The sequence below is a fragment of the Mustela erminea genome, chromosome 2, assembly GCF_009829155.1.
Source record: "Mustela erminea isolate mMusErm1 chromosome 2, mMusErm1.Pri, whole genome shotgun sequence".
Lineage (NCBI taxonomy): Eukaryota > Metazoa > Chordata > Mammalia > Carnivora > Mustelidae > Mustela > Mustela erminea.
In genome coordinates, this window is record NC_045615.1 from 21788848 (window position 1) to 21813798 (window position 24951).

The 24951-nt window shown below is 38.0% G+C and overlaps 1 protein-coding gene across 4 annotated transcripts in view; it reads right to left on the minus strand.

Annotated features, from left to right (window-relative positions):
* The window catches only part of NR3C2 (nuclear receptor subfamily 3 group C member 2), a 336934-nt gene that overhangs the window by 96599 nt on the left and 215384 nt on the right, over positions 1-24951 (minus strand). For all 4 annotated transcript variants that reach the window (XM_032330605.1, XM_032330591.1, XM_032330596.1 and 1 more), the window contains one exon: positions 2869-2985. In XM_032330605.1, coding sequence (XP_032186496.1) covers positions 2869-2985 — 117 coding nt within the window. The remainder of the gene's footprint in view (positions 1-2868; positions 2986-24951) is intronic.

The window sequence follows — 24951 nt, forward strand, 5'->3', positions numbered from 1 at the left end:
TTCTCATTCATATGCTTAAGGAGGTGATCTTTGTGCCACATTTGCACTGATTGACACAACAGAACAAGAGAACAGTGTGGTATCCTAGAAGCACCAGACCAAGAATCCAGAGCTAGAAGGCCTATGTTCATCATGTCACTCACTGGCTGTGGTATTTTGGAGCAAGTCACTTAGCCAGTCTGGGCTGAGATTTACGATCAGCAAAACGTGGAGCAAAAACGTCTTTCAGATCATGTGTGAAAGAGCTACGAGTACTTTCAATCACAATGAGCACTGCCACCGCCCAGCAAACCACTGACATGTACTGAGTGATCACTTTCTTTTCACTGCACACTGACTCAGTCAACCCTCATCACAGCCTCTGAGGTAAGCACGCCAATGACTGCAAGCTAAAGATAAGGAAACACGGCACGGAAAGGTGGTAACTTGCTGGAGGTTACAGGGTCAGGAAGTGGTAGGGTAAGGATTCCTACCCAGGCAGTCTGGCTCCAGAACCCATCCTCTTAAACAGCACGAGTCTCTCCGGCTGAGCGGTTATGTAACATCTTCTGGCCCCACTCTGCCATGAGCAGCCTCAACTGGCCACAGCCCATACTCCTTCCGATTTCTAAGAGTCGCTCTGCTCTGTGTGCTGCCATGTTTACTCCCAAGTCCTGACTAGTGGCCAGTTGCATTTACCAAAGCAAAAAAGAATGAAGTCTCATTTCTTTTTCAAATTATTTTATTTCTTTTAAATTGGTAGTATATACGCAACGCATTAAACAAAATACAAAATTCAAAGGCACGGCGGATAATAGAGTGACGAGAATTCTCCTTCCTATCCTTGTCTCCTAGCTATCCACTCCTTTCTACTGAGACAACCAGCACTACTAGTTTCTTATAAACTATTCCAGAAATGTTCTATACAATATATATATATTTTTCTAAACGAGTTAAATCACTTGTAGTAGGCAAAACATCCAATACTACAATCTTATTTTTTTCACTAAAGATTATTTTGGAGATCAATCCATACAGAGCTTCCTTTATTGTCTGAAGAGGATCTGTAATTTATTTAACCAATCCTGAACATATGAATATTTAATGTTTTTCTGATGGTCAGCAATATTATGATATCTTATGAATGTATAATTTCTTATATTGCAAAAATGTACTTAGGACTCATTAAATCAAGGGATATATGTCCTTTACCATTTTATGGAAATAACTGAATCACTCTCTATACGGGTTGTATTACCTTATATTTCCACCTAAAATGCATGAGATCACCATTTTCTGTATCATTAAACAATATATCATAAAAATGTTTTATTTTTAGCATTTGTAAGAAATTTAACTCATATTTTTAATCTGCATTTCTGTTATGATTAGATTGAGAATCTCTTCATGTGTTTCAAGAACCAATTATATTTCTTTTGTCTACGAATGTTCTGTTCATATTCTTGTTTTGTTAAATCTTATTGGTTTTTTTTTTCCCCGAGAAGGGGACAAGAAGAGGGGAGGAGGGGGTGAGGGAGAAGAAAATCTTAGGCAGTTCCACACCCAGCACAGAGCCTGATGCGGGGCTTGATCTCACCACCCTGAGATCATGACCTGAGCTGAAATCAAGAGCTAGATCCTTAACCAACTGAGCCACCCAAGCACCCCTCAATCTCATTTTTATAATAACTTGGTTTCTTTTTCCTATGGAATTATAGGAGATTTTTATGCAAAAAATAAACCCATTATCTATAAGTTGCCAGTACTTTCCCCCAGTTTCTTATTATTTGCCTTTGTAGTAATATTTGATTTGTAAATAGTGTTGATTTCTTAATTCTCTTCTTTCATAGCTTCTGAGTTTTATACTTAGAAGGGTCTTCTCCACTTGGAGAGTATAAGAAAAATCCCTCTTTTCTTTTAGTACTTCTATGGTTTTATTTCCAAGTTTAAAACTTTGAAAGATTACAATTTATTTGGGTGGGTAGTATGAGATTGGACTCAATTTTCTTGTTTTCCAGATGGCTTCCCAGTTGTCACAATAATTTCTATTGAATAAATCTATCCTTTTACCACTGATCTGGAATGACAACTTTATTATACACAAAATTCTCGTATTATTTATTTCTTTGAATTTCTGTTATTGTCTTACAATCGATAAATAAACAGATCATTTTAATTATTGTAGTTGTATCATATGTTTTACTATCTGGTAAAGGTAGTCGACCTCATTATTCATCTTTCCAGAATTTTGCTGGCTGTTCTTTAGGAACTTAGAATCATCAGTTGGTAATTTTGTTAGGATTGTGTTATATTTATAAATTCATTCAGAGAAAATGGATACTTTTAGCTGGCTGAATCTTCCCATCCATGGACACCATATACTTTTGTGTTTGGTTCAAGTCTTTTAACCATCCCTCACCAGCCTGCCCCCCTCCAACCCCATCTTTGGGTGGGCTACTGTGACATTTTTAAGTTTTTTCATATAGGTCTTCATTTATTACACTTATTCTTAGAGTTAGAATGTATTCCTATCTGGCTAATGTTATCACATGCAGGGCTTATTTCTAAACAGACACTGTAATAAAAACTGTTAGTTGTGGTTTCATATAAAAAGTCATTCATTTTTGTTTTGGTTTTGGTTCTGTTCTGAGTACTTGAAACCTTAGCAAACTCAGGGTTGAAAACTTCACTAGGACCATAGCCACATAACATACTTCTTTTAAACTCCTGCTAAGAAAGAAATACTAAAATGATTTATCACAAGCTTATTAGATTTTTAGAAATCTTTGCTCCATGTTAGTTTTATCTTAGATTTTGGGAGTATACAGAGCTTAGCAGTGTTATGTTACATATTAACAATTTTTATTGAACTAAAGACACAAAACTTACCTCCTAAATTCATTCCAGCTTGAAGACATTTCTGAAGTCTGCAGGCGGGACAATTCTTCCGTCGAATCTTATCAATGATACAATCATTTCTTCCAGCACATAAATAGTTGTGTTGCCCTGAATAACCAAAAACCAAAAAACAAAAACAAACAAAAAAACTGTCAGAATAAAGACTACTACACTAATATAAAGTACTAATAAGTATAATCAGAATACGAAACTTCATTTTTCCTGCCCTGAAATTTCTTTTTCAGAAAAATAGAAGAGGAATAAGATAATATAGGTATGGTAATATAGGTATGGGCATGGCCAGTTTCACACAGGTGAGATTTTAGATTACAGATAAGATTAATACTGCATTTATTTCCAACTGACTTTCATATATGTGGAGCCATGCTCCATACTGAAATTATTGGTAGCTGCCCAATCCCTCTCAGGCAATGGTGCAATTTTCATTTACACATCACAGAAGCAACAGAGTGGATTGTTTGAAGGCTCTCCTGCAGTTGCTGGAGTTGCTATGCTGCCCACCATTTACACACAGGTGATTTCAGTGGGAAGACTTATAGATTATATAACTATAAATGTTTAACTGTAACTGTTAATAATATTTAATAAATATTTATTATATATTAATAAATAAATATTTAACAATATTTAACTGTATCCTTAACTGTAACAGTTAAATCTTTAACTGTAGACCAAACTGTAACTTAAAATATTCAGATGTGGGACTATAGTCAGAGAGAGGCATCTACTACCAAAATGTGAAATTGTAGCCTAGCGCTATTACTGATTTATTTATTTCAAAAGATTTATAGAACATCCACTAGGTACCAGGCACATAGCAATGAATATGAGCAATGAATGAGGCGATCAGAAGTCCCTGCTATCATTAACCTTCATTCAACTGGGAGGAGACAGTCAACAGACTAGGTAATTAGGTAAAATATACAAATGCTGGAAAGCTGTGCTAGGGAAGGGGCATATAACATGGTGGAGGTGTGGGAGGATGCTGGTATTTTAAAAAAGAGTATGGAAGGCCTTACTCAAAGATGCTTTAAATAGAGGTCTGAAGGAAGGAAGGCAAGATGTGGACATCTTGGGGAGAAAAATACACTACACAGAGGGAAAAGTAAATAAGGTAGGGGCGGGCATGGGGAGGACACCTGGCATGTTTAAGGAACAGGTAAGTATGAAAGAACAGAAAGAATGAGTGGAAAGTAAGAGATAAGGAAAAAGAGTTAATGTGAGTTAGATCATACTGGGCCACGGTAAAGACCATATTTAAGACTTGGACTTTTAGTTTGAGTGCAATGGGAAGCTTTGAGCAGAGAAATGATTAGATGTGATTTACATTTAGCATGATCACTCTGGCTGTTATGTTGAAAACGGACTCAATGGATGGAGACAGATATAGGAAGAACAGGGGTAGGAGGCTATCAGTACAATCCAGGGGAGAGATGACTGTGGGTCAGGTCAGTATGGTAGCACTAACAGTGGTGAGAAGTGGTCAGATGCATTTTAAAGGTAGAACTGCTAGCATTTGCTGATAGATCAGAAGAAAAAGGGGAGGTAGAGGCATTAAGAGTCTTGGGCTGAACCCTTAAGAAAAATGGAACTGCCTTAAGTTGAGATGGGCAAGACAGTAGGAGCATGTGGTTTATGGGAAACTACCCTAATTCAGTTCTGGACATGTTAAGTTTGAGATGCTTGAGAAATTTCTAAGCAGATGTGCTAAGTCGGCAGTTAGATACTCAGGTCTGGAGTCAGGGAGGGGTCTGGGCTGGAGGTATAATAGTGTGCAGTCATTATTTTAAGCCATGAGACTGGATGAGATCATATGGAGAGTGAGCACAGATGGAAAGAGAAGAGGTCTGAGGACTGAGTCATGGGTCATTGAAAACATGCAGACAAAGAAAGGAGAGAGGGAATTTCATCGATTGCTATAAAGCAATAAACAGGATCTAAAGCACTCCCTTCAGCTTAGGACTATATGCTCCCTTGGTTGAGACTTACTAAGTAAATTACAGTATATACTCAATAAAAATAATGTGTTGCTTAATGTAATTGAAATAATTTAATCTAGAGCACATTCTCAGTAACATTATGGTAAATCTTAGTAATAATAACAATAAACAGTACTAGAATAGGGAAATCTATCAAAGTAAAGAAATGAAAACCTACCATTATAATAATCTAATGACTTTTTAAAAAATCGGAGGCTCTTAGTGGGTATAAGTAAGTATAGATAATTACACAAAGGCAATCAATACACATGGTAAAGACTGTAACTGATTCATATAACATTTCATGATGCTGTACAGTATCTTAAGTAATTGGTTACCACCTTTAAAATAAAACTTTAAGACCCTATTATAGCACTATCTTATTTAAGCCTTACAACAACCCTATGATATAGAAGGTCAATATTATTAATGCTATTTGCTCATAAGAAAAAAACTCATGCTAGCACTGGTAAAGTGACTTCCCCAAATGGTGGAACTGGAAAAATTCAGGAAGGCTGACAGTATCAGTGTGCATTAAAGGCCAGTCTTAAACATCAACTTGCAATATGATTTGCTGGTGGTCCAATGGGAGGCTAAAATTGCTCTTTGGAACCGAGAAGCAAAGGAACACTATTTGAATGAAGACACTCTATTCGTCAGTATATCCAGTGACAACCAGCATTATGTGACTTTTGGATGGTGTGAAATTGAACACAAAACCAAAGATTTATCTACGACTCACACTGAACTGAACAAACTTTAAAGTCCAAAGAGAAAACTAAATGTAATTTTAATTGGTTTTAATTCAGCAAGTATTCACTGGGAACCTACTATGTGTGCAAGGCTGCCAGACATTTGCATAAGGGGCTGGGGTAATGTAAGGTTCTTTTCCACTTCTGCCAATGTGCAGTAAAATGTGACTAAGTCTCTTAGATTGCAGGCATACAAGAATGCATAAGAAATGACCACTGTCTTCCATGCACACTAGAAGATTTTCTTCTTTGGGTATTCAAAAACAGAAACTTCCAAAAAGAATAAAAATTGAAAAAAAAAAAAAAAAGAAACTTCCAAAAGCTGGATGTTTCTGTAAGGATTCTTAAAAAATGAAGACACCTTAAAAATCCATGTTACTATAATGGTTACAGGATAATTTCCTTCCTGCAGCAATATTTGAAATTGTATACCCGGTCTCTGCCAACCAGTGTGGTCGCAGCCACCAATTCATTTTCCAAAAATAGGATGGGAGCATTGTAAGGGTCTAAGAGTTTTCACAGTTTTCCATCATGTATATTTTTAGTTGTGCAAACATTAAAGATTTAAATCGTACCTTACACTAGTAAGTAATGTATGTCCCATCCCTCAGTTTATATTAAAACACCAAAGTAACAACAACAAAACCTGCAGTGAAAACAAGAGAATGCATGTAGAAGATCTAAAAAACTTTAATATGTCTTATTTAAACATTGTGTTCTCCTGGTATTAAGATTGCTAGTCCTGAGTAAGTCAAATCCCAGGCATTTTCACGTAAACGATTTTCTATGATGCTAACAAAGGGCAAACAACCAGAATGCTGGGGACCAGACAGTGGAGGCTTTGGATGACAAACTAAAGCACTCAGATTTTATTCAGCAGGTGATGGGATATCACTGAAGATTTTTGCTTGCAATATGTTGAGTTCAGAGCTGTGTTTTAGAAACATTAATCTTAAGTTGAGATACCAAGTAGATAGAATGGAAATAGGGAACACTATTAACAGTCTACTTGAAAGTTCTCAAAGATGGCCTTTATGCAAATTAGTAGCTATATATTTTGTCAGACTATATAGCAACAGAAATAATCCTGTAGTTAAAAAGAATCTTGGTGATAAAGGAAACAAAGATTTCTCATTCAAATTACATGTCCATTATGGGGAGAATTCCAGTTCTGGTAGTGGCAGAACAGCTTGAATCAGATAAACCTCCTACAGATAACAATTATAAACTGTCCACAAAAGGAGAGAAAGAATTGAAGGCACTGGGGAGCAACAAAAAGCAGGAAGAAACTGGAAGAAAATGGACTCTTGAAAAAAGACAATCACCCCAGACAAGATTCACCTTTGAACAGGTCTCGCCTTGAGGGCCTATATTCCACTCAGTGCAGGGTTGATAGAAAACAAGCAAAATCCTCAGTCTTACTAACTTCAGAAGGCAGAGAACAGATTTGGGGACTATCAGAGTAGCTAGAAATTGAAGAAGGATATTCTGGAAAGAAGAGTGTCATAGGGGGATGGAGGTAGATAAAATGTACATATTAACTCCCCTCAAGTTCTTGGCTGACCCCTAAACTGAACATGAAATTTCAAAGAGTCTAGGGGTAAAACAGTTTAAAATAAAAGGGCTGGGCAGATTATTTCAGCTGCTGCCCATCACAAAAAGTTTGAATCCCACTAAATCAGAAGGACTCATTAAATACCTCAGGGTTTCCATTTTAATATTGGAGGTTCCCTACCTTAGGAGGAAATATGGTATTCCAGGGCTGAGACATTTAGCCTATGGTGTTTATCCTAACCAAAATAGACCTATCTTTAAAAAAGTTTAAAGCAAAGGCTTGACAATTTCAAAGTGATCTGTCAGAAATATAACTACTAGAACAAAACTCAATACTCTTTGGAGAATTATAACAGAATCTGGATACTCCAGAAAGTCTAGAATACAATAATAATCATTAAAAATATTTAAAAACAGGAAAATCTGAACCAAAGTCAATATAAAAATTTATCAGTAGAAACAGATTCCAGAGGTTGACATTAACTGATAAGGATTTAAAAACTGATCTGTTAGAATGTATAAGTAAATATGATTAATAGGAGTTAAGAATTGTGAACTGTCAGAAGAGGTGTGGAAACTACAGAAATAAAATAAACAAAACCAAATGGATATCCAAAAACTGAAAAATATAATCTCTAAAATAAAATATTTATTGGTTAGAATTAACAACATACTGGGCACTAAACAAAAATGGGCTATTGAAATTAAATAAATATAAGTAGAAATCATCCAAACTAAAGCACAAAGAAAAAAATTAAGTATAAATGAACAAGGTACTAATAGCCTGTAGGATAGCTTTAAGTAATTTAATATGTGTGCGGTTGGAGTCCCAGAAACAGAGAGAAAATAGGTCAGAAAACTATGTGAAAATTTATAAATTTGATTAAAGCAGCAACTTGAAAATCTAGAAAGCTTAGCAAATGCCCCCTTAAAGGATGAACACAAAGAAAAGCACTATAGCACAATATAGTTAGGTTGCTGAAAAACAGAAATAAAAATAATTATAAGCAGCCAGAGCCAAAAAAAATTACATAAAGGGGAACAAAGAAAAAGCAATATTTGACTTCATATCAAAGCAATTGAAGCCAGAAGACAACATATAATATCTTGAAAAACCATCAACCCAGAATAACCAATGAAAATATTTCTCAAAATGAAGGTGAAATAAAGATATTTTTGGATAAACTAAAGCTAAAAGAATTTGTTGCTAGTAGAATCACATTATAAGATATGGAAAAGGAAGTTCTCTTTGGTGAAGGAAAATGATACCAGATAGAAGTCTGGAGGTACTGAAAAGAAAAGCAAGAACTGGAAATGATAGATGGTAAAATGTAAATGAAATTTTCTTTCTAAAAATTATTTAAAAGTCAAATGAATTTTTTATAGAAAAAAATAATAAAAATGTATAATGGGATTTATAAAACATGTGTGAGTGAAATATCCGAGAACAAAGCAAAAAGAAAGGATATAAATGAAATTCTACTGCTGTAAGTTTATTACATTATACTTAAAATGGTATCCTTGAAATTAATTGAGTATAGACAATGATAAATTAAGAGTACATCCTGTGATTCCTAGAACAATGGTTCTCAAAGTATGGTCCCTGGACAAGCAACATCAACATCACATAAGAACTTATCAGAAATTTAAATTTACAGACATACTAACCAGTAACTCAAGGGTGGGACCTAGAAATCTGTGTTTTATATAGCCCTTCAAGTGATTCTGACACAAATTAATATTTGAGAGACTGCCTAGCAGCCACTAAAATAATAACACTAAGAAGTATAGCTGAAGAGACAGAAGAGATTTAAAATGGCATCCTAAAATGTACTTAACCCAAAACATACAGAGAAGGAAAAACAAGGGAACAAATAGCAGAGTGAACAAAAGGAAACAAACACCAAAGTAACAGATATAAATCTAATAGAGCAATAATTACATTAAATATAAATGGTTTAAACACTTTAATTAGAAGTCAAAGATGGTAGACCGGCTAAAAAGAAGCAAGACTGATATACGTGTTAAGGTGTATTTTAAATATATAGGCACAGACAGGTTGAAGGTTAAATGATGGGAAAATATACACAATGTAAAATGTAATGTAAGAAAGCTGATGCAGCTATATTAAAATCAAACAAAGACTTCAAGACAAAGAGTATCACCAAAGAAACGATGTCATTTCATGATGATTATAAAGACAGATAACAATCCTAAATACAAAATGCGTCTCATAGCAGAGCTTCAACATACATCAAGCAAAAATTGACAGAACTAAAAGGAAAAAATATAAATCCAAAATCACAGTTGGAGATTCTCTCAGCAACAATTTCTCAGAACGATCACTATCTATCTAGAGAAACAGTTAAGATATAGACGATTTGAACAATATTATCAAACACCTTGACCCAATTAACATTTAGGTTACATAATTACACAATACACATGCTCAACTGCTCATGGAACATTCATTGAGATAGAGCACATCTTGAGCTATAAAAGCAAGTATCAAATTCTAAAAGGACTGAAATCACGAACAGTGTGTTTTCTCACCACAAAGGAACTAAATTAGAAATCCATACCAATATAAGTTAAAAAGCTACATATACCTGAAAAGTAACACCCATCTAAATAATTTTTGGGTCAAAAAAGAGATCAAAATGGAAATACTGAATATTTCAAACTGAATGATAATGAAAACTCAACATATCAAAAATTTTTTGGATAAAGCTAAAGCAGTACTTACAAAAGAATTTTTAGCTTTATATACTTATAAAAACGAAAGGTTTAAAGTTGATGATCTAGGATTCTATCTCAAGAGATGCTAGAAAAAAATAGAAACTAATTCCAAAACAAACAGAAGGAATGAAATACAGTATAGAAATCAATGACAAAGAAAAAATACAAGTAACAGAGAAAAACCAACAAAGCCAAAAAGTAGTTCTTTATAAAGCCTAAGTAATTAGGCAACAGCAGATAGCCTGCAAATTCTGCTCCATGTCTTTTCACCTCCTTAGGCTGATGGAGCAGCCACCACAGTGAATGCTGTGAGTCTCATGGCACAGAGGCTGGTGAATCTACTTAGGAAATCCAATGCTCCAGCCCAGAAAGGACAATTCACTATTCACTGCTTAGATCTAATCCAATAAACCCACCCAACCACAAGGCAGGCAGGAATTGGAATCCTACCTTGTGCCCAGAAGACAAAGGGCTGGAAATATATGAGGAACCTCGCTGAAGACTACCTCCATGAAGGGTAAATGAAAACATAAAATTCAGCCCTTATATTAGTTCTTCTCAAAGTATTAGAAGATTTACATTGTTGCTTTTTTTTTAACAAATTGATTTTAATAGAAAATGCTGAGAGCTCTTTCCATAAATAGTTGAACTTTTCAAAATGTTAATGGGAAGCTACTAGTGTGTAATACATTTCCATTTAAAAGAAATAAACACCTATGGACTATTTTAATAAATAATGTAATCCATTGACTGCCCCCAAGTCCCAAAACCCCAGCCTATTTTATCAATGGTAGTATACTAACACGCACCTATATTCAGAATTTGTACCAAAAAGAAAAAAAAAAAAACTAAATAAATTAAAAGCCTATAGGGGAAATGCAAATGTCACACAATTTTCAGATAGATTATAATTATTTTTCTTCATAAAAATTTAGAGAAAGTTCCATCTGGCTAGTTGGTAACAAGCACTGTAATAGATACTTCAAAGAAAGAATGTTCATTTCCATGAACATGGAGGGAAATAAAAGCTTAAAGTAAATAAGATGCTTTGAAGATTCCAAAATATTACTTTGAAGTAAAAGCTTTTGTACAAAATTGCTGAACATCCATCTATGACATTCTATTAGGCACTACGAAGAACAATATAGCACAAACAGCATACTTCCTGGTCCATACCTGCTACTGAATAAAAGAATGAATATAAACATACTGATAAATTCAATTATGTACAACATACAGAACTTAAATGTTCATACAGTATGTTGTATATAGACAAACCTACAATAATGAATGTTCACAGAAGTCCCACTGACTCATAGGTAATTGACTTTCACAAAAGATCCTTGCATACAAATTCTTTCTGCTTATCTCCAGCATCAGACCTTTCAGACTCTCCTACATGCACACAACAATGGAAAAAGAGCTCTCAGGATTTACAAGGAAGCAGCAGAGAGGTCTGTGAAAGGCAGAGCTTAAACCAGGGTCACAAGCCCACAGTGGATGAGTGTGCCTTCCTGGTGTCCTAGGTCCTCAAGAATTTCCCCATGAAGCCCACATGGTACTCCACTGAAGTTGGCTAGGTATCCATTACAGAGCCACTTGCCTGTAAGAGCATGTTGTTTTAAGAATGAAAATCTGTTCAGTGGAGCTCAGGGAACTTTAGTCACTCACCCATCTGTGTGTACTAGTTCAATGTACCTCCTGCCTGAGGAAGCGGCAGCTTTTTGGAGAAAAGGCAGTCATTCCAGAAAACAGAAAGCCGCCAAGGTTAGAGCAAATCTGGATGGGGTACCAGGAAGCTTAGTAAGTACATATGTAATATAAATTCATGGGTTTACAGACTAACCAGAAGTACTCAAACCAAATGGAAAGTGCCCATGGACTTTAACAAAGCTGAGCTCAAAAATTAAAAAAAATGAATCATTTTTGCCCTATTGTTCTCAACTGTGGTATTGCTTCTAAGTGGAAAATAATTCAGAAAGTGTCTAAAAATTATCATCATTGTTTTAAAAGTTACTGAACTCAAGAAAAATTATCTTTTAAAATTTTCAATTACTTTGAAATCAAGAACCAAGTTTTTGTTGTACTTGGGCTGGGCCCAAATGAGAAAATACAGATTGGATGACATATGGGTCTTGCCTTAAAGCATCAATAATGCTAGAACGGAAAGAGTGGAAACATGGAAGGCAGCAGGGAGGAGATATAGTGGGAAGGGCACATCTTTGTCACCAGACACACCTGGGTCCCAACCCTACCTCAGTCAATAGGGAGCTGTGAGATGCCTGGCCAAGCTGCTTAACTTGTTCTAAGCCTCAGCTTCCTGAACTATAAAATGGACATAGTAATGCTTGCTTTGTATGTTGTCGAATGGATTCAAATTGATAGATATATATAGAACACATGCTAGTGATGCCACTTTTGTTGTTGTTATCTCGGCCTTAAAAAAAAAAAAAAAAAGTAGAATGAGAAAATCCAAAGAACAAACACAGCCAACTCTTAATATGTCAGTGAGGAACTTCCTGTGGGAAGAGAATATCACCACTGAGTGAGGAACACCTGTAGATGAAAAGAGCCCGCTTGAGATGAGACAAATACCATACAGCTCTGATCTCATCTTCAAGTCTTAAGTTTTTCAACAAGCAGGCAAAGATATGAGAACGGGGAACGACATCCTTAGGGTAAACATGGGACAGAAAGCTGGGACTCGGATCTGTTCGTAGCTCAGCTAAGAATTCCAGATGAGGGCCCAAGACCCTAAGAGGGTATAAGACTCTGGAAGGTTACAGGTCCTTGCACAGTTGTTCCCTCTCTGCTTTCTCTCTTTTCCACTGTTACTTAATACCAAAACTCTTCAAAGTAAGTAGGCACACATTTTAAAGGCAAAACGTGGTCCATTCCCTCCATGATCTTTCTAGAAGGTGGATGAGGCTGGGGAAATGTGGTAAGATAAATCACGTGAGGTCGATGTGGTATGACTCTAAAGAAGGAAGTGATTACACTGGGAAGAGACGGATGAGGAAGGCTTTGCGCAGAGAGCCAGCATCTGAGGTAAGCCTGGAAGAATGCTGTGGATTTGAAACATGGAGAGAACAAGCACACTGGCATCCCAGGCAAAGGACTGGGGCAGGGAACAGCAGGGATACGGTTAAAAGTGTGGTGAGCAACTGGTCTGGCCAGTTGAGGCCCAGGAGGACAGGGGAACAGAGAAGGAACAAGCTGTATCTACACATTGTGGTGACCAGAGGACATCCAGGGAGCTGTCAACACTATGAGGGTTCCTGAGCCCTCTCTTCCAGGTTTTAGATGCGTTCATCCACCTAACTCAGTAGGTGTCCCCACCTGAAGGTCTCTGACCTGTCAAATCCTGCATGTTCACAAATCAAGCGTAAGGTGCCCACCCCACAGACAGCCCTCTTCCAGGCTCCTATAGTCCCCTAGCCTTAAAGCTATGGCCAGTTATTAGAACTAGAAGCTTTGGGGTCATCTTTAATTTATACCCTGCCCACCTCCCCACAAACTCCCGCAATCTTCAATATTCAGTGAGGTCCTGAGGCTATGAGGTCCTGATGATTCTCTGACCTGAGTTTCTCCTGCATACTGTCTACATCCGCTGGTATTTTTGCCCTTGATTTTAGGCTCCCTTGGTTATATTTCTGAGTTACAGTTTGAATCCTTGTTTACTGTCTGTGTGACCTGAAACAAGTTACTTCACCTTTCCATGTATCAGTCTCCTCATTTTTTAAATAGGAATTATCAACATGCCTATCTCATGAATTATCGGGAAGATGAATACACCACATAAAGTACTTAGAATCATCCCTGGCATTTGGTAAGGATCTGGTGAACAGTAGTTATCATAATATTATTGCATATGACATAATATTATTACATATATGTGTAATATATTATCACATATTATTATGATTATAACTAGTCTACCCTGCCTCTACCATGTCCTTACTTCTAAATCAAATGATGATTAAATTTTAATTTGAAAGCTGTCCAAAAGAAATGAGCTCTAACATAGCCCGTAGTATCTAAGAACACAGAGTAAAGAGCTACCCTGGTTGAAATGCCCATGAGGACCCTCCCTGGTGCTACTCCCCATTCAGCACCTGCCAGTAATCCAGAAAGCACTGTGCTGCAAACCTAGGGCTCCTCTGAGCACACATTCAGAGCCATGAGCCTCCACCTTCCAGAGAGCTGTGCAGTGATCCTTAGGAATCACAAATCTGATCATCTCATCCTTCTGCTTAAAGGTCTTCAAGGGCCCTTCACTACCTAAACTTCCAAGTCCAAACTCTTCTGTATCTTATTCAAAGTGACACTGAGCCACTGGGCCACAAAGAGGGGAGTCAGGCTGGCAGGCAGAGCTCAAAGACGTGCTCAGCAAAACTTACTGCTATTTCAGGAAAAGTAAGCAAAGCTGGGATCAGAGGCATTTGACACTGCAACACTGGACTATTTTCTTCTACTGGTGTTTCAGTTATGGTGTTTTTATTGTTATTCGATTGCTATTACAAAGGGAATGAAAGATACTGTGTCTGGTGACTTATTTTTAAAAAATGGAAAAACTCCAAAGATCAGTCCAGAATTACAAACCATCCTTAGAGACATCCTAAAATTGCAGGTGGACAGTGCAGGGTGCAGGGAGCATCCCTGCGTGTCGCACCCTGGCTCATGTTCCATCTTAGTGCTGTGGCCACACCTGTGGTACATCTTCCCCAGTACTTCTTTGCTTTGACCTTAGGAAGGATTTCTGCTTTGCTCTGGCTCAACTACTTTCATATTCAGTGATATCTAGGGATACACACACCTTCTTCAATTCCCCAGCAATGTTCTCCTTCTCTACATTTGGAAAAATACACTATCCTCTCTTATTCCACCAGGTAGCTAGGCCATACCTCCCCCCCCCCCTTTTTTTTGCTCTTACCACTAAGCCACATCCTTCAACATATTTACCATTTGCCCCTCCCCCAGGTTGGTATTTTATTTACCACCAGCTACTGCTTTATTTCTTAATTTGTTCACCATTCAGGTAGGGAAATGTGGTACTAGATCCTAGGTTTCTTAGAGATTAAAACAGAAGCCCACACCAGTGTCCCTGAGACTCAGATCTCAAAAATAGGGATATACAAAATACAAAATAGGGAAAAAAAAATACCAGGCGGGCTCCCCCAATGTGAATCCTATAACAAAGATCCTATAGTCCTTCTCCACCTACTTCCATGGAAACCTGCTCCCCAATTCCTGACTCCCTAGATCTGCAAAATGTTTGAAGGCAGGGAACCCAGAGAATATATGGAAATGTGAGAACCCAAATGTCAGGGTGCAAACCTCTTGATGACAGTTAAGACATATTCTAGATCCTCTGCTATGATTGTTTTCATTTTCCTTTTAAAAAACAATCTATCAAAGAGATTTCACTAAAGGATCTCATTTTCCTTTAAAATTTTATTTTCATGCTTTCCATGCTATGTGAAATGCAATTTTCTTTTTCACGCCTTGAAACTACAAGAGAGTTTAACTAAAAGGGGGCAGAAATGAATAACAGTTTAATATTTATCACTATCTGAAAGATACATTGCTCAATAATTTCTTATATGCCCAAAACCATTAACGAACCTGAAGGTTTTGTTGCTGTTACTGTTATTAAAACTTGAAAACTCTGTGCTTTAGCAGAAAACCAAACTTTTTGAGTCTTCTTTAACTTAAATACCCCTGATGGATACTCTTAAGAATTTCCAGGCTTTATGTACACTGTAGTTTCCCTTTTTCTGAAAAAGGCACACATTTTCAGAAAGGCCATTTCACCAGATCCCTTTTAGAATTAACTTTTGGCTTAAATTTCTTTCTGATTTTTAAAGGTCCATTTATTATCCTGCTGGAGGATTTTTTTTTTTTTTTTTAAAGCAGTTGACAACTGCCCAGCAACAGCAGCCTGTGTTTGCAGTCACTATTTTGGGCTACATCACATGTCACTTACATAACCTTGTTTAACTGCTCTTGAACTGGTTTGAACAACCTGGGAAACAGATTAGGGCAGTCCCAGCAAATTCCCTCATTGCAGATTCTGATGGGTGATTTCCCACCCCCTCCACCCCCATCTTAAAAAGTTGCACGGTGAACGAGACAGTGTCCGACAAGAACTGGTTATTCATTGTTAGAGCCAGCTAAAACATTTGATAATTAACTTCCTCTGCTCAGTTTAAACCAGTCCAGTCTGCCCATAATAAACCAATGAACAATGATCCCCTGCTGCTGGGGTTTATGAGTGAGCCTGGATTAACATGCTTTAAAATGCTAGGGGCGGGGTGGGAAGGGGGACTCTCTTGAGAGGTACAGGTTGCCTCTGCTCCCTTTAAACACCAATCTTTCAAAGTTAGGTTTTGAGGAGTCTAAGATTTTAATTTAGAAGTCAGATTGGACTTATTTTTTTTCCCTGTGGTGTTTCAAGAGTTCTTCCCATGTGGGTAAGCACGAAATTCCCAGATAAACATTCGTCTTGGTGTGGAAGGTGTTAGTTTTTCATTTAAAAAAATAAATATATATAACTTCTAATTATCGTGACTTAAATTTTAGGCACTCAGTATATTTTGGTGAAAGATAATCAAAGAAAATATATGACACAAGCCAAGCGCAATAAGCTTTTAACCTTGAGAAACATGTATTATGATGTGCAATAAGAAAAGACAAGTACGTTATTGACAAGGAAAAGGAATGTTTTTTTCAGGAGTGACTTATATCCTACACATATTCAGTAGTAGGAATTTAACATAGTTGTACTTCACTTTGCAAAAACATCTGTTATCTAGATAAACTTTCTTTTAAATAAGTTATTCAGGGCACTGGGCAGGGAATTAACATTTGTTGAATTCCTATTATGTGACAGGTGCTTTACAAATCATATAATTTAATCCTTAATTTAAAAATCCTATGGGATGTGGGAATGAATTCTCTGAGACTGGTCATATGTTCTCCATTTTGTCAATGAAGCCACACAGAGAGGTTAAATCGTGTGGCTGGCTTAGCTGGGATTTCTCCCTGGTGCTCTTTCATTACAGCATTTTCTCTTTCTGTGGTTCCATACATAGTAGAAATATCCTTAAGATATTTACACTCAGGGGGTAAAATGGAACAGAAGGAGGATCTTCTCATGAAAAGACATTTAGCCTACCATATAGGAATAACTTGTATACTGAAATATTAACTACTCTGACACTTGAGAAGAGAAATGGCATCAATTGAGGCCTATCTTCAAGTCTAAGTCTCAACTGATGTTACACAGGATGGCAAATTCCCATACAGCCCAATCCACCACTTTTCCCTGGTCCAAATGTACCTATAAACCCTGGAACCTGAAGCAAACATATTCACAGTCTTGCAGAACTGAATTCCGTGTGCTGTGTTCTTAACGATCAGATCTCATTCGTTTTTGCCCAACCAGCAAATTCCCCAAGATCTTAAAAAAGAAATGAGGCCTGGCAGAGAGAAAGGGTCTTGTTCAACCACCCTGGCCTCAAACTATTTGTTAAGATTTGAAGGTCTCAACACAGCTCAGTGGGTCCTTATTTGCCATACGAAGCATAACCTGGTTTCTAAACGCCCTTCTAGTTCTAAGCCCAAATGAAACTCAGACGAGAGCTGTTTTGGTAACAGAGAAAGACTGTATCATAAACTTATACTGATAATCTAAATTTTTGCTGGAAAAGAAATTATGAAACTTTTTGATATGAGGCTGTTCTGCTCACACACACACACACACACACACACACATTAAATTAGACTAATTTGGGTATATAATGATATAATGGCATGTGCGTGGTACAGAATTACAGCAGTATTACAGGTCATATGACATAAAGGTTCTCTCTGTCTCCACTATCTTCTGACCACCCAGTTACCTTCCCCAGTGACAACCATTGTTATCAATGTCTTTGTAGCATTCCAAAGGTTTTCTACGACACGTCTTTTAAGCACAGTGAATATGTTGTTTGTTGAGTTAAGCACTATTAATTCAATGTGTCTGTCATTTTACTAATTAACTCAATAAATAGTTATTGGGTGGTCATCTCATGCCAGTTATTGTGATCAGCACAGGGGCTGAGAGATACATAAGGCAAGAGCGCTGTCCTTGAGGGACTCATACGTGGCCCAGTGTGGGAGACAGGGTGCTAAGCAAACCGAGCCCTGGATCAAGAACATGTGGGCAGAGCACTAGAGGAACGTGGAAGAGGAAGGACTTCTGTTTCAGAAGTCAGAAAATGCCCCCTCGGGGAAAAGCAACACTAGGCCAGCTTCTTGAGGAATGTTCATTTGATGGAAAGGGAGAGAAGTTTTCTAAGTAGAGAAACAACGTATTAAAAAGTAGATGCTGGCAAACGGTATCCTTTAAAAGGATGGGAGAGCCTGGTGTGGCTGGAGCATAGGAAACGTATATGGAGGCTGTAAAAAATAAGACTGTAAGGACTTGCCGTGCCATGCTACGTAGACCCGCTATGGCTCTTTAGGCAATGGGGAAGCCAAATCCAGGTCTGATTTGTGTTTTAGGAAGTTCACAGGGGCAGCTCAGTTGGAAATACTCAGAGTGATGGCAAAGAGACTGGTTAAGCTAAGAATTCACATGAGTCTTTAAGAGGGAGGTTAGGAGACCTAATTTCGAAGTAGTCATCCTAATCTCTGTTACTCCCTAGCTCCAAATGTGTTTTTCTGTATCTTACTCGCTTCAACATCCACTTATTATTCAAGGGAGAACAGTTGAAACCATCCTAAACTATTTCTTTTTGGTCCTCCATGCAAATATTCTACACCTTTCTGATTTTATAATCCAAAGTTGTTTACTTCTGCCTCCACGATCTCATAGTCTCAAAGAAGCAGATACTGTGTATGTTCGAGGCAAAAATGCTAGCCTTTGAGTTACCTTCTTACCTTGACAAAGCAGAGCAAATATTTTCTTTTTTAGCATTCTAAATTGGGAAGTTCCCCTTTATCGAATTACTCCCAACAGAAATTACTCACAAATTTTAGGATCTTTGAACCAAAATTCTTGTACTGATGAGGAAAAAGTGGTACAGGATGTAGATCTGCATACATTAGGACTTTGTGTAAGATTATTTTACCACTTGGAGTTAAGAGTACAATCAGAGGAGACATGGCGGAGGAACCGTGGGAAACTGTCCTGTGAAATAAGACGAGCTGTTGGCTGAGAAGGGGAAGGGCAGGGGCAGATGAGAGAGCAGATCTTAAGTGTGTGGAACCATCATGAGAAGATGACTGACAGAACAAGCTAGAAAGGCAGAGGATTAATGTTTGGTGAGTAGCTATGGTGCTCTAAGCTACCAGGCTGGAAAAGTTATATTCTCATCATACTCAGTGTTTATAGATAATATTATCCTCATGTTCTGGACAAGAAAATAAGTAAAGCAGCTGTCCACGGTGCTTCTCGTGGCCAGTGGTGATGTCAGGATTTGAACCCAGATCTGATAAAGCCCAGGGTCACCTGGCGAGTGACTCAGGAGCAGTCCTGAAATCTTAATATGCACGGTATCTATTTTTGCTTTCTAAGAAAGCTTTGTACTTACACATTTTAACCTTGCACATTTGATCATTTGACTAAATTGCTTAAAATCAAACAACTCCCCTTTTAGAAAATAGCATAGTCCTTATTTATAGCTGAAACTCAGAATAAGACAAAGCTCCTAATGTAGTTCCTAAGGTAGTGATGTCTTTGGGCTCAGACACATGTGGGTTATATCCAGACTCTATCACTTATCAGCTACGTAATACTGAGCAAACCTTGCAATTGCAATATATTTTCTCACCCACAAAGTCAAGGTAACCAAACTGAGCTTATGGGGGAGATGGGTTTCTCCAAGGTCACGTGCTTGAGCCTGAGATCAGGGAGAGGAGCACTGTTCCTGGAGCCAAATGCCCGGCTCCCACCTCATTTCACCACACCCTGACTGTGAGAGCTGGTTAGCAGGCCTCATGAAGCCTTCCTATCCCATCTATAAAGTGGGGAGAGTGATAGTACCCCTCCCTTAGGATAGCCCTGTCTAGGCTAATCTTGACTTTGAGCAGGAAGGAAAAAGTCCCTCTATTCTAAACCTGGGATCTCTGTATTATGTCCAGTAAAATCTCTAATTATACTTATATTCTAGGTTTACTTTTTGTTAACTGGGCTTGTGCCTCATTTCCCTGTGTCCCACTGCCTGTTCTGTAGCTTGCATAGCAGCACCCCTGAATTCTTATTGGACAAACCCGTTAACACCCTGGCATTCCCTGAAGTCCAGCTCCCAGACTGAGGCTGTGACACTTGTTTCTCAAGAGCCCACCTGGCTGCTCTTGTGCTCAGAGACTCTCATGATGCCCTGCCCAGACCACAGGGGCTTCTGTGCTCTGCCCTCGGAACTCTGTTCTTCTGGCCTGAGTGTCCATGCTCCAGTAACTGTCCCATATGGGTGAGCAGGTCTGGTTTCATCCACCAGGCCTTTCCAGGTTGCCCCATCATTACTTACTCTACAAAGATGTCTTTTCTTTCCCTAATTCTTGTCATTTCTTTTACACAGAAGAGAGGAGACACATAGAGAAACAAGCATTTAGCTTATTTACAAATGTACTATGTTTTTCCCCTCTCAAAAAGCAAGACTTTGTCATGAGGAACATATAAAACTTGATCATTAAGAAAGTACACAGATTTACAAATTGATTGCCTATTGATCATTGTGGTCACTTTTAAATCAGAGAGACACATTCACCTTAGTGGCTGCTGTAACTGGAAAATGGCCAGATTATTTTTTAGCTCATCTGGACAATCTCAATAGGCCTGGGATTGTTGTTCCCAGCTCTTACTGGTCTGGGCCTTCTCCTGCTCTTCCAAGTCTCCCTTCTTCAGGCCTCATCTAGCCATAGGTCCGGGGTTGATACTGCTTTGGGTCAGAAATTCACAGAACATTCCAGCCCTTCTCTCTACTCCTATTCCCCATTCATGATGCTGGCCTCCTGCATTTGCTCAGAGTTGAACTGCTGCGTAACGTGCTCTCACTGCACAAGAGTTTTTCAGGCCTAAATCTCCCTACTGGACCCCAGGTCATAAGTCAGCACCTCAGTGCAATGTCCTCTTCTCCTTGAAGGGGCAGCTTCTAGAGGATAACTGCTTTTTATTAATAGGGAATGAAAGTGGACAGACAGAGGCCTGCTTTGGTGTGATGTCTGAGTTTCTAATACCCTCTCCTGTGGGGTCTAGACCCAAGCACAGTGCACTAGAATAAGGTAATTCGCTTCCCTACTTGTTGGTGCTCCTTATACACACCCTAAGAGAGAAAAAGACCTGGGGTTTGAGGTAGGGTTGGGCCTTGGTCTTGGAGCCCCATCCAAGCTGCGTTCCCAGGTCCCTGCCTGACACTGCTGCTGTGTCCTTACTGTCCCCACCCTTTGTCGCTCTACTTTACCATATGGTTTAAGCTCCGCAAGCCACAGGGAAGACTTTAACCTGCCAACTGTCTATACCTGGATTCTTAGTCCTACACCCTGTCATCAGCTATGTGATCCCCGAGGCCTCCTACCCGCCATATGTGCGACTGCAGCTGGGAATGGCAGTGCCCCTTGGACTCTTGACTTTATTCCTATTTGTCCTAAGATAATGTTGCAGGTACAGCACCATGCTGTGAGAATGAAGAACTCCTGAGACATAGCAAATGTAAAGCAACCATAATGTGGTTTTTAAGCTTTTTCTAGCCACAAAGCCAATAAATTATTACTTTAATAAGTTAAATAATTGTATTTTCAATTTTTATTTATTATTTTTTAAAGATTTTATTTATTTATTTGACAGACAGAAATCACAAACAGGCAGAGAGGGAAGGGGGTGGGGTGGGCGGGAAGCAGGCTCCCCGCTGAGCAGAGAGCCCAATGGGAGGCTCAATCCCAGAACCCTGGAATCATGACCTGCGCCAAAGGCAGAGGCTTTAACCCACTGAGCCACCCAGGCGCCCCAAGTTAAATAATTTTATATATAAGTTCCTGAGTAAGCTTTATAAATCCCTAACTAGTTGGTCATCCTGGTTAAGATGTAGCCTTCCTAAATCCCTTCTCTTAACCGTAAAATGGAGAGATGGGATTGTCTCCACTGTCTCTGTGGCTCTGTCTCTTTGCTTCTATGGTCCTGAAAAGAGGAACCATTGAGGAAAAGATACAAAGTCATCATTAGAATGAGCAGGCAGTAAATAGGGCAATGTAGCCTTACCCTGTGGCCCGTGTAAATACACAGTGTAATTGGCAATGCCAAACTAAGAGCAAATTGCTAAAGACAGGAGAGGGAGCTGTAATCACTGTCCTTATCCCACACAAGAGTCTTAGAATTGCAAATTAGTTAAAAGAATTCAAAAGTAGTCACTATGGCCTTTGGTGAGAAAGGCAAAGATAACAGAAATTACTTTTGTGAAAATAACTTCCAAAGAAAGTACTCCCGGAGAGAATCTAACAAAATCCTAAAACCGTGTATGTATGTCTACAGATATCTACGGATACCTACATCTTAAAGAACTGTAACACTCCTGAAAGTTAAAAAGCAATCACGTTACAATCCTGAAGCTGTGTTATGTAAAAAAAAATTTTTTCTCCACTGGGAAATTTTCACTAGGTATTCCAAAATTTAAAAAAATGCAGAAATAGGTTTTGACCCCCTCCACATTTTCCATGCTCACTCCTACAAGTTTTTAAGGAGGCTACTTGTTCATGTATTTATCTTTATGCTGCAATTATAAAATTGATAAAACATGTTGGGGGGAAAAGTCTAGAAGTCATACTGTACGTCAAAGAGAAATCAGAGATTATTACAGTGGAGAAGCTGTGGCTTCCCAGGAAGAGAATTAAGGAAAGAGGTACTCTGTGGTTAACACCTAAGATCAAGTAACGTGAGATAGTATGCCTGTATGAAGCAGGATGGTGATAAACATAATACAGCTTGTAGGCCAAAAATAGCCTAGTTTTTCCCAGCTCTGAATTCCATCTGTCAGAATAAGGTGGATGGCATTCATCAGTACCCGCAGTGCATATATAGCTGGACTGATTTAATTCTCTGGGGGACTTAAATTTTCTTACCCATAAAAATAATCAAGCAAATTAATAGAATTTGTGTAAATTCTTACGTAATGGAGGCTTTGGACATTATCACCAGCCCATTCTTTCTCCCTTCTCAGAGACTAAGGTCTTTCTACACGTGTCTAACTAAGGTCTTGACTAAACCTCAATGCTCTCTGCAAACTTAACTGACCTTGGACACATACATCTTCTCACTCGTAAACACCCTCACACTTTACTCAAACCTCAGGGATCTAACTTAGATTAGCGAGGAACTATTATGAGCAGGGCCCCACAGTGCTGCATTATTTTAATTAAGATTTGTAAGAATACCATACACTATTACAATTACTCCCACTTCATGGTGTTCTTATTGCTCTGGCAAATTCTCCCTGGCAATTATTGCTTTCTTCCCTATGTGAAGGGTGGGTGTTTGTGAGCCATTTTTTCATATCTATATCAGAATACTTTTAAGGGAGGAAGAATGCCTTATGTATCAATAGAGCCCCATGGTGTGTATCACCTGGTAAGTGTGAAATATGCATTTATACCATTCTCAAAAGTAAAGAGTGCAGTTCTCTGGTTTAACACCAGGCTACTGGTTTAACACCAGGGCAGGGAGGCTCTGTCTTCTCAGCTGGTGCACCAGCCCTGGGCTAATAACGGCAGTTTCCTCCCAAACTTCTCAGTGCCCTAGCTGGCAGAGTCATAGGAGTCACCATTTAAGGTCTTGCACCGGAGAAGTCAATCACCATGTAATAAAACAAATATACACAAGGGGCGAAGAAAATATCTGAAAGTGAATGAGAACTTCATTTGAATGAAATAAAAATTTAGACAAAAAGTACATTTTGGAGATCTTTAGAGGTCCACAACAAGATTTTGAATAACAGATTCTCATTTAACCAAAGTTTACAAAATGATTTGTCCTGTACCCCTGGGGCTAATAATATGTTATATGTTAATTAAAAAATAAAAAGTTAAAAAAATGATTTGTGATAAAACAAAAGTGTTTTCTAAGTATATGGCTTCAGCTTCTGTCCCTTTATACTCACCTACTGTGTGACAGGCATTGTGTTTACTGACATATAGCAGGTATAAGAAAAGAAGCTTACAAAGTTGTTCACAGAACTACATACAGAACTATTTACAGGTATAAAAAGTGTTAGGAACTTCATGCCTGTTAGGATGGCTGTTACTAAAACGACAAGAAATAACAAGAGTTAGTGAGGATGTGGAAAAAAATGAAACCCTTGCCTTTGGCAGGATTGTAAACTGGTAAAAGCGACTATGGAAAATAGTTATTCAAGAGATTACAAATAAAATTACCATGTGATCTAGCAATCCCATTTCTAGGTATATATCCAAAGGAATTAAGAACATTATCTCCAAGAGTTATCTATACTTCCATGTTCATTGCAGCTTTATTCACAACCAAGGTACAGAAACAACCTAAGTGACTGCTGATAGATGATAAAGAAAATGTGATACACACACATACAATGTAATATCAGTCATCCTAAAGAAAGTCTCCTTGCTACAACATGGATGAGACTGTTGGGAACTATGCAAAGTAAAATGAGGCAGAGAGAGAAAGATGAATACTGCATGGTATCACTTGTATGTTGAATCTTTAAAAAAGAAAAATATCAAACTCATAGAAACAGAGTAGAATGGTGATTGTCAGAGGCTAGGAGGTGGGAAAATAAGGAGGGACTGATAAAAGGGCACAACCTCTCAGTTACAAAGATGAATAAGATCTAAAGATCTAATATATAATATGGTGACCAAAGGTAATGACACCATATTGTATAAATGAAATTTGCTGAGAGTAGAACTTAAGTGTTTTCACCAAAAAGAAAAAGAAAATAATAAAAAAGAGATAAATACGTGAGGTAATGTATTTGTTAATTCAACAGTGGGAATTCTTTCACAAGGTGTATGTGCAT